Genomic DNA, 14,024 nt, shown 5'->3' on the forward strand with positions numbered 1-14,024 from the left:
GCACAGCTCCATTCTCTGCCGACCCTCCACTCCCTTTTCTGGGTTGGGTAGTGGTGTGAATGGACTCACAATCAAGATGCGGAGTTACAAATTCAGCATCAGTAAGAGGCAACACTAAGGAGCGGGGGCTCAGAGGCCAGACATTCCCACCCACTCTACCAGCTGCTGAAGACCTGGGATAAGTCATTTGCCCCTCCCCGCTCTCCTGCCGTCCTGTCTGGAAAGAAATGGAGATAACAGGAGTGTGTACATCCTCATTAGGTAACCCAGAAGATAATTCCCTCTCTCTCTCCAGAAGACAGTGCCCAGTATTCTATCTGTCACACGGTTAATTTAAGTTTATGATCATCACAGACCCTTGTGGTTTTTAACAGAGAAAAAACTCCCCTCTCCAAGAGTGCCAGTCTGAGCAGATTGCAGGGGCAGCTACCTGGGGAGATAGGAACAGTATTACTCAGGGGAAGGAGTGGGCAGAGCTTAGTGATGGCCCCAACTTCCCTGCCATGGTGGTCAGCTTGTAAAAGTCATGCCTTTGGGAATTCTGATCCTCTGTTTGGGCCCAGATAGCTTTAGCTTCAATAAGAACCCACAGGATTCTGATAATGTTAGATTACAACTGACCCATCACTCTACTGGAGACAGCTCCAGGCAAGAGTTCTCCAGGCAGTCCTCTGGGCCCCTGTTTACTGTTTATCAGCTCAGTGACCATAGGGAGTAAGCATCTCTTCAAGAGCCCACCAGGGTGACACCTTCTGGTGGCAGAGCTCCCCACGCACAACCCAGATCATTGATTCAACTTCACACGACCATGGCCATCTCAAGTCTTATTCACTATAATTACCCCAGAGTAACCCTAGCTGTTTCTTTTTCTTGCACAATTTGTCAGTAAACTACAGAGATAAAACCATTAGAATGGCATGCTGGCCTTTACAGTCAGACCTTGGCTCTGGAGACGCCCCCGGCTCTTTGATACTGTCTTAAGATAACAGGTCTGTAACATCAAAGATGTAGCAATTTTTGTCCCAATCCATAAACTCAGCTCTTTTTTTCTGAATCAAATTATAGGCTCCAGCTGGCCTGGCTTCCCCTCCAGACCACCCTTCCATCACCAAAGTCACTCCCCAAACTGAACTGTGTGTAACCATAATCTATTTCCCTCATTTTCCTCAGCCTCACAGTAACTTGATGTCAGTTCTTTATGCTAGGATTGGTTGCTCTGAAAAGCCCTGATGTGTGATAGGCTCCCTGGAGTCCCTAGAGGGTCAGAGTTGGTGCTGATGCAAGAAGTTAGACAAAGATTTGGGCTTGGAACTCTTTCCTCATTACACTTGAAACACAGCTCTTCCAAACCTGCTGGAGAGCAAAAGATGCTCAGATGTGAACCACATCCTAAATGCTTCTTCCCAGGTCCCACAGGTACCATGAAGTCACAGTCTCTGATGCTGGGGCTTGAGAAATTCAAAAGCAGTCAATGCAGGGCTTGTCAACAAACTGGTATTCAGAAACCAGCAACGTTGGAGCCTATTAAATGTCCAATTATACAAGGTGGAGAGCGTCTGTATGTAGACTGAGTTCGACTGTCACGGAAGGTCATAACGGTCAAGGAAAGTCATGAAGTACACAGGGGGGAGGGAATAGCATCCTGGGCTTGAACTGAGGTTCAGCCATATCTGGGAGCCATGGGGTCATCAGGGAGTCAGCCAGGGAGACTCTGAACCCCAGAGGGTAAGTGGATCTGGGAGGAGTTAGGAGAGGAGAAGGAGGTAATTATGACCCAAATACATTCGATACATGAACAAAATTCTCAAAGAATTAATAAAATGTTATATTAAAATAAAATTAAAATGTGATTTAGAAAACAGAACACCAGTGTGGTTCTGAGGTGAGGAAGCTGGCTGTGTGAGCCCAGCCCAGCTGACAGTGGGGGCACGTGGGGGGTTGGTTTCCACCAAGGGCAACATGATGAGATCTGTAGGTACTCAGTCAGTAGCTGGCAATATAGGTGAAGCCCTCAGGCCTGCAAACCCTCTCCATCTATATCTCGAGGTTATAACTGCTGAACACAGGACGACGACCCCTACTCCAGAACCACAGTCCTTTTCAGGAAGCTAGCTGGTGCTAAGCCTGAAGGTTTAATGACGTATCAACTTTTAGCCTAACTGATCAAAACCATGAACTACACAGACCCACACACCAACAAAGAGAACTTTGGAGAACAAATACTTAGGTCTCCAGCTGCAGATCTGCAGATCTCATAGAAAACCTGGGAGACATAAACATCTGTGGTCAAAACAGGAGTCCACACACAGCACAGCTGGGACCTTCAGTGAGTAGCTATTCCAGCTTTGACCTTGAAACACTGCCCCTGGTGTGACAGCAGGTAATTGCCACACCTGCCTGTGACCTGCCCCTGCAGCGTGGCTGAGAGGGAGCCCCTTAAGACTCGAGGTGCGTATATGCTTGCCCCTTCTGGATACCTCCTGGTCCTAGAAGCTGGATGGCAGAACAAGCCAGATTTCTTCACTGGATGGTACCTTATCTCTCCCAGATTCTGTAACCAACCCCTATTGGTTGTAAGTTACCCCAGAAATAAACCTCTTTTGATTACCAGATAAACTGCCTCATTAATTACAGTTATGCCTCATCCTCATCACTGGACATCTGTGTTTCTCCTACTGCATCATCCTCTCCAATGTGTGTTTCTGTCTACCTGTCCCCATCCACCGGCTCATTGCTTTTTCCTGAACTGTGGTACACTTCAGGGGGTCTGAGATGGTCCAGTTCCCTTCTCCCTAACCCTTCCCCTCCCCTCTCCTTTTCACTCTGCCTCACTGGCCTTCTTCAGTTTTTTTGTTCACTGGCCATTAATTCTTTATTGTTAACCTTTTCCCTCAGTCTCTAGGGTTGACTCAATGCTCTCTGTTCAGGGACACTTTGTCAACATCTCTTTCCCCTCTGGACATCTGTTTCGGGGTTTCGGGATTTGGGCCTCTGTAGAATTCTCCTTTCTCTTCTATAATGATCTGAGACTCTCTAGAACCTTTCAGCTCAGAAATCGTTTGCTTCAAAGAGCTGGGGGCCAGCCCTTTACCTTCATGTTGGTGTCAAACAGTCCTGAGGTTGCTATAAATAAAAGACAGTGGAAACAACAGGACTAACTGCTGAGGATGCTTGGCCATGTTCCGCCGGATTCCTCTGTTCCAGAGAGGGTCACCACTGAAGGTAGCCTGCCAACCATTCTTATGCTGAGCAGTGGAAATGTTCTCTTAGTTTTGGTGGCAAGTTACCTATTGCTGAAAGAGTGTTTTTTTAAGAGTGTACCACAGTGCTTTGTGACAGAAGAACAGAAAGGAAGGGACGAGAATCAAGTAAGGCAATATGTGGAATGAGAATCAAGTAAGGCAATATGCGGGATGAGAATCAAGTAAGGCAATATGCGGGATGAGAATCAAGTAAGGCAATAATGCAGTAGGCAGGCACAGCCTCTCTCTTCTCCTGTGACCTGCCACAGGGACCCCAACAGTGGGCATCCTTGGACCAAAACTGCAGTGAACTTAAGCCTTGGTCCTTGAGGATGCATCAGACTCTGGAGGTATGACAGGAGCATAAAGTGGTATCTGATTGGTCAGAAGGAGCCATAAGGAATTCTAGTCTGTCTTGGTTAGGGTCTAGGACAGTTTGGGCTCAAGGCACAGTTCCTGCTGGTACCCATCTCTGTCCTCTCCATCCTGCATGGAGAAGAAGACTTGGTCAGGATACCACGACTGCCTGGTCTTGACCTTGGGATGGCTTTGGGAAGGTGTTTCTTTGAGGTTCTAGACCAGAGGTGCTCAGCATTACCTGACTGCCCCCCCAAATCATAAATGTAGTAGGGTTTGAGTGGAGGTACATTCAAGTAATCTTTACTGCATCTTCTTAAGCTCCTATAGGTGACAGTTACCACCCAAGGGAGTAATTTCCCTCCCTCCCCCAAATGAAAGCATGTGGCTCTTGGGTCTGAGCATGTTCTCCATAGACTCTTGCCTGGGAACTTCACAAACACCAGATTCCTATTTATTGGTGGCCTTAAAGGAAGTGAGAGGCCCCATGGGCTCCTGAGCAGAGGGCTTTAGAAGGTAGTAAAGAAAGCTGGAAGGATTGGGGGGGTCTGGTGGGGGGTTGGTAAAGACTCTGGGCAAGGACTTGGAGATCTTTACAGCCTGGAGGATTTGCAAGTGGCACTCACATAGGGCTTTGGGCACCCCATATGCGGTCATGATTTAGGGTGAATGTGTCTTCCTAAGTCAGCCTAATGACACATTTGAGAGCATGGGAGGCAGCTGTAGGGGAGGCACAGGGGACTAGAAGAGTATTTTGGTTTATAACAAACGCAGTAGAAACGCTAACAGTAACAGATGCTAACATGCACTACAGCACTCTGTGGGTTAGATAGGGTAGTCCCAATGCTGACATCCTTTAGAGCAGCTCCGCCTCAATGACCTAAGAGAGGATGAGCAGATGAATGATTACAGATGAGCTGACTGGGTACGGAGAGTTATGTCATTTGTCCAAGGTTGCACTCCTTAAGTATCACACTGGTGACAGCTAATGGCAGGCCCATCTCTCGGAACATCCTCTGGACCCCAGTGAGCTGCAGAGCCGGATGCGCCAGGCTGTCTTGTTGTCTGAGTCCCGAGATAGGACCTAAAGGACTGCGTTCATACGCTGCTTGTTAGATGGTGCTGACCGTGTTTGCTTTTCCTGGGGTCTGACAAACACTATTTTAACTTTCAAGTTTTCACTGCCTCTTCAGTAATTCTCACATGGCCCATGTTTGAGGTTGGGTTTTGTTTTTTCAGCTTTGTTTAGGAAAGGAATTTCATTGCTAGATACTGTCATAACATCTTGGAGCAACTGCCCATTGATTTCCTTTTAATTAGTTTGTGTATTCTCGTTGTGAAAATACCAACAAGAAACAACTTTTTAAAGTTTGGTTTGACCAGAGGGCATCCCATAGCCCCCATGCAAGAAGAAATAGCAGTATTTTCAGGCCTCAAAAAGTCCAGAAACAGAATAATTCCATTGTCTAAGCGGGGCTTCCTTCTTCAGGTCTCAAATCATCTGGAGATGCATACATTCAGATGTCCACATCTGAACAGTGGTAAGGTAATCAAAGACAGGCTATTCGTGCAGAGTGCAGATTGCTGGGGGACACTTGATCCCTGTGAACCTGTCTCCAACCTTAGATTTGAAATGCTTAGAACATGGGCTGGATGTGGGCACTGTGATCCTGCCAGCCTTGCTTGGAGATGGGGCATCTGTGTGCTGTCCTTCCATTAAGCAAGTATATTTCTCCTTCTCAATTCTCTAGGAGTTTACCTCACAAAGTCTTGCTACTAGTCACACTTTCTTCTTCTTCTTCTTCTTCTTCTTCTTCTTCTTCTTCTTCTTCTTCTTCTTCTTCTTCTTCTTCTTCTTCTTCTTCTTCTTCTTCTTCTTCTTCTTTTTGAGACAGGGTTTCTCTGTGTAGCTTTGCGCCTTTCCTGGAGCTCACTTGGTAGCCCAGGCTGGCCTCAAACTCACAGAGATCCGCCTGCCTCTGCCTCACGAGTGCTGGGATTAAAGGCGTGCGCCACCACCGCCCGGCCTACTTTTTTCTTCTTAACAGTGCAGTGTGAGCAGTGTCTTGTTTGAGCTGCTGAAATCCTTAGGAATGGCCAGAGTTCCTGGTCCATGCTTGAGTTCTCATGACCTCACTGCCCTCCCCTAGTAACAGTAACAACACTGACTGAACTGAAGACAAAAGCCTCTGGTTGGCATCGCTGAACTGAAATCCAAGTGCCTCTCGCTGGAGTCTCAACAATACTGTGATCTCAGATGGCCGCCCAGAGAATTGTGACAAGAATAGTGACAGCTAGGATGTCTCATAGGGCCTGGTGACTCACTCAGAGGAACACCCTGTGTGAGTTGTGACACACGTCCTTGACCTGGAGGCACAAGTCTCCATTCTCATTTCCTAACACAACCCAAGAGAGGGGTTCAATGCTCTTATTTCCAAAGAAATAAGAAATCAGATTCCTAAGGGACCTGGGGACTTCTATCTGGAGAGGTTCTGAAAGACTCCTTCCAGCCAGCCCTATCTAAATTTGTTTTTGTAAGTAGATCACTTCACACATATGTATTATGTATTACTGAAAACCAGATAGGTATCTCAAAGGTGCTTATGAAATGATGCTCATGGGGTTGTGAGGCCCTCAGGTGTTTTCCCAGTCAATCTCATCCTTTTATGAAAAGCAATGGTCAAAACAAGGAAGAATAGAACTGTGTCATCTGCAGTATTGTGGAGGGAGCTGGAGGATATTACAGTACATCAGGCATGGAAGAAAAGTACCATGTGGTTCACTTGTAGGTTGGGCCTGAAACATTGATCTCAATGACACAGGGAACAGGGCGGTGAGGCAGCAGCCAGGGTAGAGGGGGAAAGAGAACAGATCACAGCAGGCAGTGGAAGGTACAGTCACCTCTGATGCTTCTCACACGCAGCAGAATAACTGCCGACAACAGTGAACTGCACATTTCCAAGTGTTTAGCAGAAAGGATTTTGAACGTCTTTATCAGAAAGACATAAGTATTTAAAGTAAGATTATGTGCTCCATTCCGTCATCCGATCATTACATGTTGTACACCCATATTGGAATGTTACTCTGTGCTCCATAAATATGTAAACTACCATCTGTTCTTTAAGAAGAAAATAGGTAAAAAGTAGAAAGACCCAAATAAACCAAAAAGTACACCAAACAAACAAATAAACCGAGAACAATTAGTACAAGTAGTGGCGAAACTGGAACCCTTAAGTCGTACATCACTGCTAAGAATGTAAAATGGTCTGGTCTCTTTAAAAGACAATTTTACCATTCCTTGAAATCTTAAAGGGTTTATTGAATAACCCAGAGGTTGCATTCCTAAGAAATGAACACTATACAGCTCTATAAAAAAACCTGGTCACAAATGTTAATATAGGCATCATAAGTAGCTAACTAAACACAACGCCCATCACTGAGGAATGACTATGATGAACATGAGTAGCCATACAGTGGAATATTATCCACCAAGAACAGATGTGAAGCTCTGATCCATGCTAAAACCTGGATGTAACTTGAAGACACTAAGTTAAGTGAAAGAAGCTAGACACAAATGACCACATCTTTCATTATTACATTCAGAATGTAATATGCCCACAATAGGCTACTGTTTCCCTGATTTCTTTTTCAGGATATTTGTTACAATAGATGAATCTGAACAATGAGGAGTGGCCATGGAGTCAGGGTTGGGGGAGAAGTATGTATCAAGTTTATTTGGGGGAATGATGAAAATGTTCTCAAACCAGAATGTGGTAATGGTTGCAAAACTCTGAATCCACACACAGAGAAATGAAGTATACTCTTGAAAGTGGTGAGTATATGGCATGTAAGTTAAATCTTAATAAAATGGTTTAAAGATGATGATATCAGCCTGTAAACTGATTTCAGCAGGCCAGGCTGCCCACTCCCTGGATTCCTGCTATACCCTCTTCCCAAGGCTCTGCCTGCCCTGTTGTGAGAATGGTAATGGTCTGTGGATGGGCCAGTGGACAGACAGTGTGTGTGTGTGTGTGGATGGCCAGATCAAAGCCCCCTGAGGTATAGCTCCTACCCTCTTCACGCAGAGTTGGCCATCTCCGCTGCATTTGTAGTGACCCATGCCTGCCAGAGAGACCTATTTCTCAGCCTTTCCTAACAGCAAGAACAGCCAATGAGACCAGAAAAGCCCTTGATGAGCTTTCTGGAAGAGATTTTTTTTCCATTTTAAAAAGTATACATATTTATTTATTTTGTAGCAGGGAAGGTGAACATGTGGAAGTGAAAGACCAACCTTCCACTGTCCGTTCTCTTCCTCTACCACGTAGTTTATAAAGATTGAACTCAGGTCTTCAGGCTTGGTGCCAGGCCTTTACCTTCTGGACAATCTTGCTGCCCCTCAAGTTTTAACTAATAAATGAACTGTTTATTTAGAGAGAGCAGGTACACATGTATGGAAGTTAGAGGAGTCAGTACTCTGCCATGTGGGTCTCAGGGATTGAACTCAGGCTGTCAGACTTGGCGGCAAGCACCTTTGCCCACTGAGCCATCTCAGCAGCCCATTTTCCTCCATTTTTTTAAAATTGTGTTAAAACACATATAACCTTAAACTTACTTTAAGCTTAAGGTTCAAGGATATTAAGTATATTCATAGTGTGTAGCATCCATTCCTATGATTCTTTACATCTTATAATATTGAAACTCTAGTCTTTAAATAGTAATCCCCGTTTCTCTCTCCCCTTCAGGCATTGTCCTATTTTCTGTTATTCTGATGCTATGACTAAGAACTTCAAATAAGTACAATCAAACAGTGTTGTCTTTTGTGACTGGCTTATTTCGCTCAGCATAATGTCCCCAAAGTTTATCCATGTGGTACCACGCATAAAAACTTCCTTTTACAAGCTCAGTAATATTCTGTTGGATGTAAATATTACCTTTATTTCATCCACTCACCTGACACTTGGGGCACTTCTACCTTCTGGCTTTTGTAAATAATGTCATTATAAACATGAGTGTACAAACATCACTTCAAGACCTGGCTTTTAATGCTGTGTGTAAATACCCAGAAGTAAAGTTTCGGGGCACTTTGTAATTCTATTCTTAATTAGTTGAGAAGCGGCAGCTCTGTTTTTCACAGTAACTGTACCATTCGTTACCCATTTCTACCACATGTTGTTGAATCTTGACGGTCAACTTGGGGAAATTCAGAGCCACTTAGAAACAAACCTCTGGGCTTATCTGTGAGGCTTTTTGCAAAGAGGCTTAACTAAGGGGGGTAGGAGCCTTCTTGATGGTGGGCAGCACCCTTTTACACGCTGGAGTTACAGAGAAGATTAAGGAGAAAATAAGCTGAGAACAGCGTCTGTCCCTCTGTGCTCCCTGACTGCTGGCACCCTGTGCCGGGCCACCTCACACTCTGGGTACCACACCTTCCCACCGGATGGACTCTGAGCCAAAACAAAGCCTCCCTTCCTTAAGCTGCTCTTGTCAGATTTTTGGTCACGGGATTGAGAGAAGTAGCTAACACACACCCAGAGTGCCAGGGCCCCCAGCTCTTTCTGTCCTCCCTTACACTTGCTGTCTTGTTGTCCTGTTGGTTTGGAGTAGCATCTCTAACAACAGGTCTGCCTGAGATTTGGGGGAGCAAAGAAGCTGACTAAACCCTTTCTTGCTTTTCTAGAACTGATAATACCTCAATGTCCAGAAGCCATCTTGTACCCTACAGTTGAATCAACACCAATGCTGGTCAAGCCAAGGACAGGAGGTGACCGAGTCCCTGATGTTTTCCTAAAGCCACCTGGCTACCTACCTCTGGACTTCCAGTTACCCAGCAGAATAAATGCAACCAAGTTGAATGGCAGCAGTCTGGAGCTAAAGGCATTTCCGAGTAGCACCCCACCCAAATGGACCACAACTCGCCTTGCTGCAGACGATCAGAGGCCGCCTTCCAGAAACTGCAGTTCTTCCCGCATCCAGGCTCATCCTCTCTGACCTCCAGTAGATTTCTCCTGAGTCCCACCCCCACAGGGAGAAGAGGAGCCACTCACCTGGTGATCTTAAAGATCCTGAGCAGCCGTACACATCTCAGCACAGAGATGCCCAGGGGAGACATGATCTTGGTCTCCACCAGGATGGTCTCCAGGATGCCCCCACACACGATGAAGCAGTCAAAGCGGTTGAAGAGGGATACAAAATAGGCCTGCAGGCCTAGGCTGTACATCTTCAGGAGCATTTCTGCAGTGAAAAGCGCCAGGAGGGCCTTATTGGCTGTGTCTGGCAGGTGTAGGACAGGGGTGGCATTCAAGCAAGGGACCGAGAAGAGCAAAGAGGAAGGGGAGGAAGAAAAACATAAAACAGTCACCGTCATGGCTGGAGAAGACGACCCATCCCTTCATCCCTCCCTCCTTCCCCTCCCCCTTCCCTCCTTCCCATGAGACCTCTCCCAGCTACTTCTGAAAGAACAGTCAGGTCCAGATTCTTGTCATGATAACCCTGCATTGAGCATCTACCATGCATTAGAGGCTTAGCATACGTTGCCTTCCTTAGTCCCCGTAGAAACTTGAGAGGATTGGTGCTGGCTTTATTAAACCCAATCCTTAGAGATGAGAGAGCCGGTGCAGAGGGGTCAGTGACCCATCCAAGCCAATAGCCAAAGTTGAGACCACACTATCTGTCCTGTGCCTTGTTACCGCTAGACGACCTCCTCCCAGGACCCCCATGCTTGAACCATATCTGCCTCACTCCCCAGAGATACTTAGACATGAGTTGTGATTGTCTTCATAGGGGTCCAGGCATGACAAGGGTCTTAGCTAGCCTCTGGGGATACTGTCCCTTGTGCAGGCTCTGTTTGCTTCTTGTCTATCTTCTTATGGTCTGGGGAAAGCTACCTGGAGCTAGAGTAAGGCCAGGGGAACTGAAAATGGCTTCTGGGAAGTTGGCAGCTGAGGGTCTGAAATAGCCAGATAGGCTCCAGCGCCTGTCCTGCTACTGGGACTCAATGATGACTATGGCTGTGGGGGGATGTCGAGAGGCACATCAGTGCTTGAGGGTCATATCTGCTTATCACAAGGGCCTGGATTTTAATACGGGGACTGCAAGCTTCCAGGCCCTTGGTTAGATGTTCCAGCATGGCACCCGTAGTCACCAGCTGCTTAACTGTCAATCTCCCCCCAATAATTAGTCCCTCCCCAGGACCCAGGGCTGAGTTAGCAAGAGTGAATAGCACAAAGCCAGGAGCTGCTCACCTTGTACCTCTGTGAGCCAGTGGGGCTGGTTGTAATGTTCCGAGGCAATGGTGAGTGTGTTGAGGAACACCAGGAAGATCACGAGCCAGTAGAAGATGTTGGACTTCACTGCCGCACGACATTTCCTTCTGCAGAATCTATTCCACCTGCGCCAGTAGCGGCTGGAAAAGGGCAAGGAGGGAAAGATGGGGTTGGCTGGGAGATCTAGACTTCTGCCAACCCAAAGCACACGAGGTGACATCTCACCTGTCACTGGCCTGGCCTTACTACACAACCTGGTAGTGGTGTGGTCAGACCTCTACCAAGCTGTTTGGCTATCTATGTGGCCTTGGGTCTATTTATCCTGCATTTTAAAGCTTTGGTTAGGAAGGACAGGGATAATTTCACAGGATTCTTGTAAACATGCATCAAATGCCATATACGCCATCTGGCATGAGGCTGACATGGCCCAACAAGGGGAGCTGCTTTTATTTTCTCAGCTGGGGATATACCTCAGTGGTAAAGCCAAGTGTGTACGAGCCTTGGTTTCAATCTCTGCTACTGAAAGAGAAAGGAGATCCCAAGTCTTTTTAACTTATTTTAATGGCATTATCAGAAATAGTGTGGCAAGCATAGGGGGAATTAGTCACTGTGCTGGTGGCGGTGATTGCAGTGGTGAATGGTTACCATGAATACAGCCTTCTGTGGCCTTGGTATTTTAGGACTGTCTTGGGGCTTCTCCAAAGGTCTTTAAGTATCTCTGTCAAGCATGTGTTACCATGATATTGAGGAGGAAACTAAGGGCCATTGAGGTTCAGCAGCCTGTCCAATATACAGAGTGGCAAGAGGCGGGGTGATGCTCCCCCCAGCCCCACCCCTTCCACTGGACTGGTATCACCCCTCCACGCAGAAGAAGAGGCTGATTTACAGCAGAGGTTCTTTACACTCATGGGCTCTTAGCATCTGTTAAGAACTCAATGAACATTTAAAATTTATGTTTAGAAAGATGGTACACCCGACACACACACACACACACACACACACACACACACACACACACACACACACACACACAGAGCTCAACTATCGTCACACAGTATTCCTCAATGCTCTTGGTCAAGGACTGTTGGTGGCTTTTGAGTGTGGCCATGAGTAGAATGACTTGGGAAAGCTTTAATGACCACTCAGCCACCCCTCCCCTGGTACCTCACCTGAGCACCAAATCAATCTGATTGAAAACTGATTAACTGGGTGCTAGGTACATTCAAATACCCAAAAGATAGCACTGGAATCCCAAAGAGACATTCCCATTTTGTGGATCTATGACAGAGGGTTTCAGTGCCCCTCCCCACCACACACACAACACAGAGCTCTGCTGGGGATTCAGAGGATGATGCTTTTAACAGCTGCCTGGAATACAATAAAGAAGTGTGGAAGAGTCAGACCACACATGGCCAGGCCAAGACCCAACATAGGAAGACCCACACAATCAGATTTTATTTCAGAAACCAGACATCAACAGACGACACAGACACATGGTGAGCTTTCAGTTCAAGGTGGAACCAAGAAGACAGTTCCAGCTGTTTGGATTAGTGATGATGTAAGAAAAACTTTGTTAGTGGCACAAAAAACACTGAGGATACAGCAGACTGGAAATAGAGTCAACAGGAGACTGGAATTCAAGAGGAGAGAGAGAAAGGTCCTAAGAGGGGTGCCAAACTGCCTAGCTGGTGGTCTGGGAGTGTGGCACCCACAGCCAATCAAAAGCCAGAGAGGGGTGCTCTGGGAAGGGAGGAGGGGTGGGAGAAGGGCAGTGCATTTAGCTTGGAATGTGGTTCAGGGTGGCGGCTGGGCACGAAGGCAGAAAGATCATCAGGCATGCAGTCCCTGCTCCGGTGGTGAAGAAGGCAGGAGGAAGTGAGACCATACCCTGCTGCAAAAATCACAGGGATCTGCATTTCCATATGATAATTTCCAGTTGTCCCTTTCTAGTCTAGGCCTCTATGCAAGCATGTGGGACCTGCTTGCAGCAGAGACCTGCAAACCTCATTCTGCTGCCCATGAGTGGACGAAACAGCTGATAGGCCATGATTGGCACTGAGAAAAGGAACAGAATGAAAATATCATAGCATGATTCAAAATAAGTAGCAAGAAATACTTGAATAAAATTCTTAGTGTGTCCTGGGCCAGGATGCAAAAACCAGCCTTCTATTTTAGGGCAGTGAAATTGACCTGTAGTCCAACATTCTGAATATGTCTGTGTCAATATTCTATATCCGCAGTCTTCTGTCCAGAGATAATCATAGAAAAATTTAGTCATTTCCTCTGTAGAGTTGTGCTGGTGGTGCATCAGTTGAAGAATCATGAATGGTCTTCAGCGTCACACAGAACCACATGCAAGCATGCCAGAAGGGGTACAGGACTGGCTGTATATGTTACATCCTTTGTCCCTAAATTCAGCTCTCTACTCCTTAAGAGAGACCTTTTCAACATCACCAGTTCCATGCCAAGGACAGATTGTATTCTCTGGTCCCAAGGAGACAGACTTCTATATGAATAGCTCTGTCCACTTGCCCACATTTCCTTTTGGGATATTGAATGGTTCCCTCCACTTACCCACACTGCCTTTTGGGATATTGACTGGTTCCCCTCACTTACCCACACTGCCTTTTGGGGTACTGAATGGTTCCCTCCACTTACCCACACTGCCTTTTGGGGTACTGAATGGTTCCCTCCACTTACTCACACTGCCTTTTGGGGTATTGAATGGTTCCCTCAGTTACCCACACTGCCTTTTGGGGTAGCTTGGCTTCATCTATGTCTCTTACCACTGTCATTTTTCTCTCTACTGTTCCATGGAAAATCCTGTTACCAAGGCTTAACTGAATTCTACAGTGAGAATGGAAGAACCAGAGGCAATCTAAGAACTTGAATTCTTCCCTGAGAACTACTAGGGGGAACTTGGCTTTGGGCCTACAAGCAGAAGGACAGATAGATTAGTCTCAGTGTTCTGGCCTGATCCATCCTTCACTGGAGGCCCCAGCTTTGCGGGGGACACTCAGCTTAGCTGGTGCTTTAGGGGACTTCACTATGCACATAAGAGACACCACGCAAATCAGACATTAGTCTGCTCTCCACGGTGCTTGAAACATCTAGCCATGCCACATGCAAGTGTGAGGATAGGGGGATATGTGGAGAGGGACAA

At 46.5% G+C, this 14,024-nt stretch overlaps 1 protein-coding gene across 45 annotated transcripts in view; it reads right to left on the minus strand.

Annotated features, from left to right (window-relative positions):
• Cacna1c (calcium voltage-gated channel subunit alpha1 C) overlaps positions 1-14,024 on the minus strand; it is a 658,960-nt gene that overhangs the window by 104,051 nt on the left and 540,885 nt on the right. For all 45 annotated transcript variants that reach the window (XM_076567723.1, XM_076567725.1, XM_076567727.1 and 42 more), the window contains 2 exons: positions 10,841-11,001; positions 9,644-9,869 (listed from right to left, as the gene is read on the minus strand). In XM_076567723.1, the coding sequence (XP_076423838.1) occupies positions 9,644-9,869; positions 10,841-11,001 (387 nt within the window). The remainder of the gene's footprint in view (positions 1-9,643; positions 9,870-10,840; positions 11,002-14,024) is intronic.

Source organism: Peromyscus maniculatus, chromosome 3, assembly GCF_049852395.1.
Source record: "Peromyscus maniculatus bairdii isolate BWxNUB_F1_BW_parent chromosome 3, HU_Pman_BW_mat_3.1, whole genome shotgun sequence".
Taxonomy (NCBI): domain Eukaryota; kingdom Metazoa; phylum Chordata; class Mammalia; order Rodentia; family Cricetidae; genus Peromyscus; species Peromyscus maniculatus.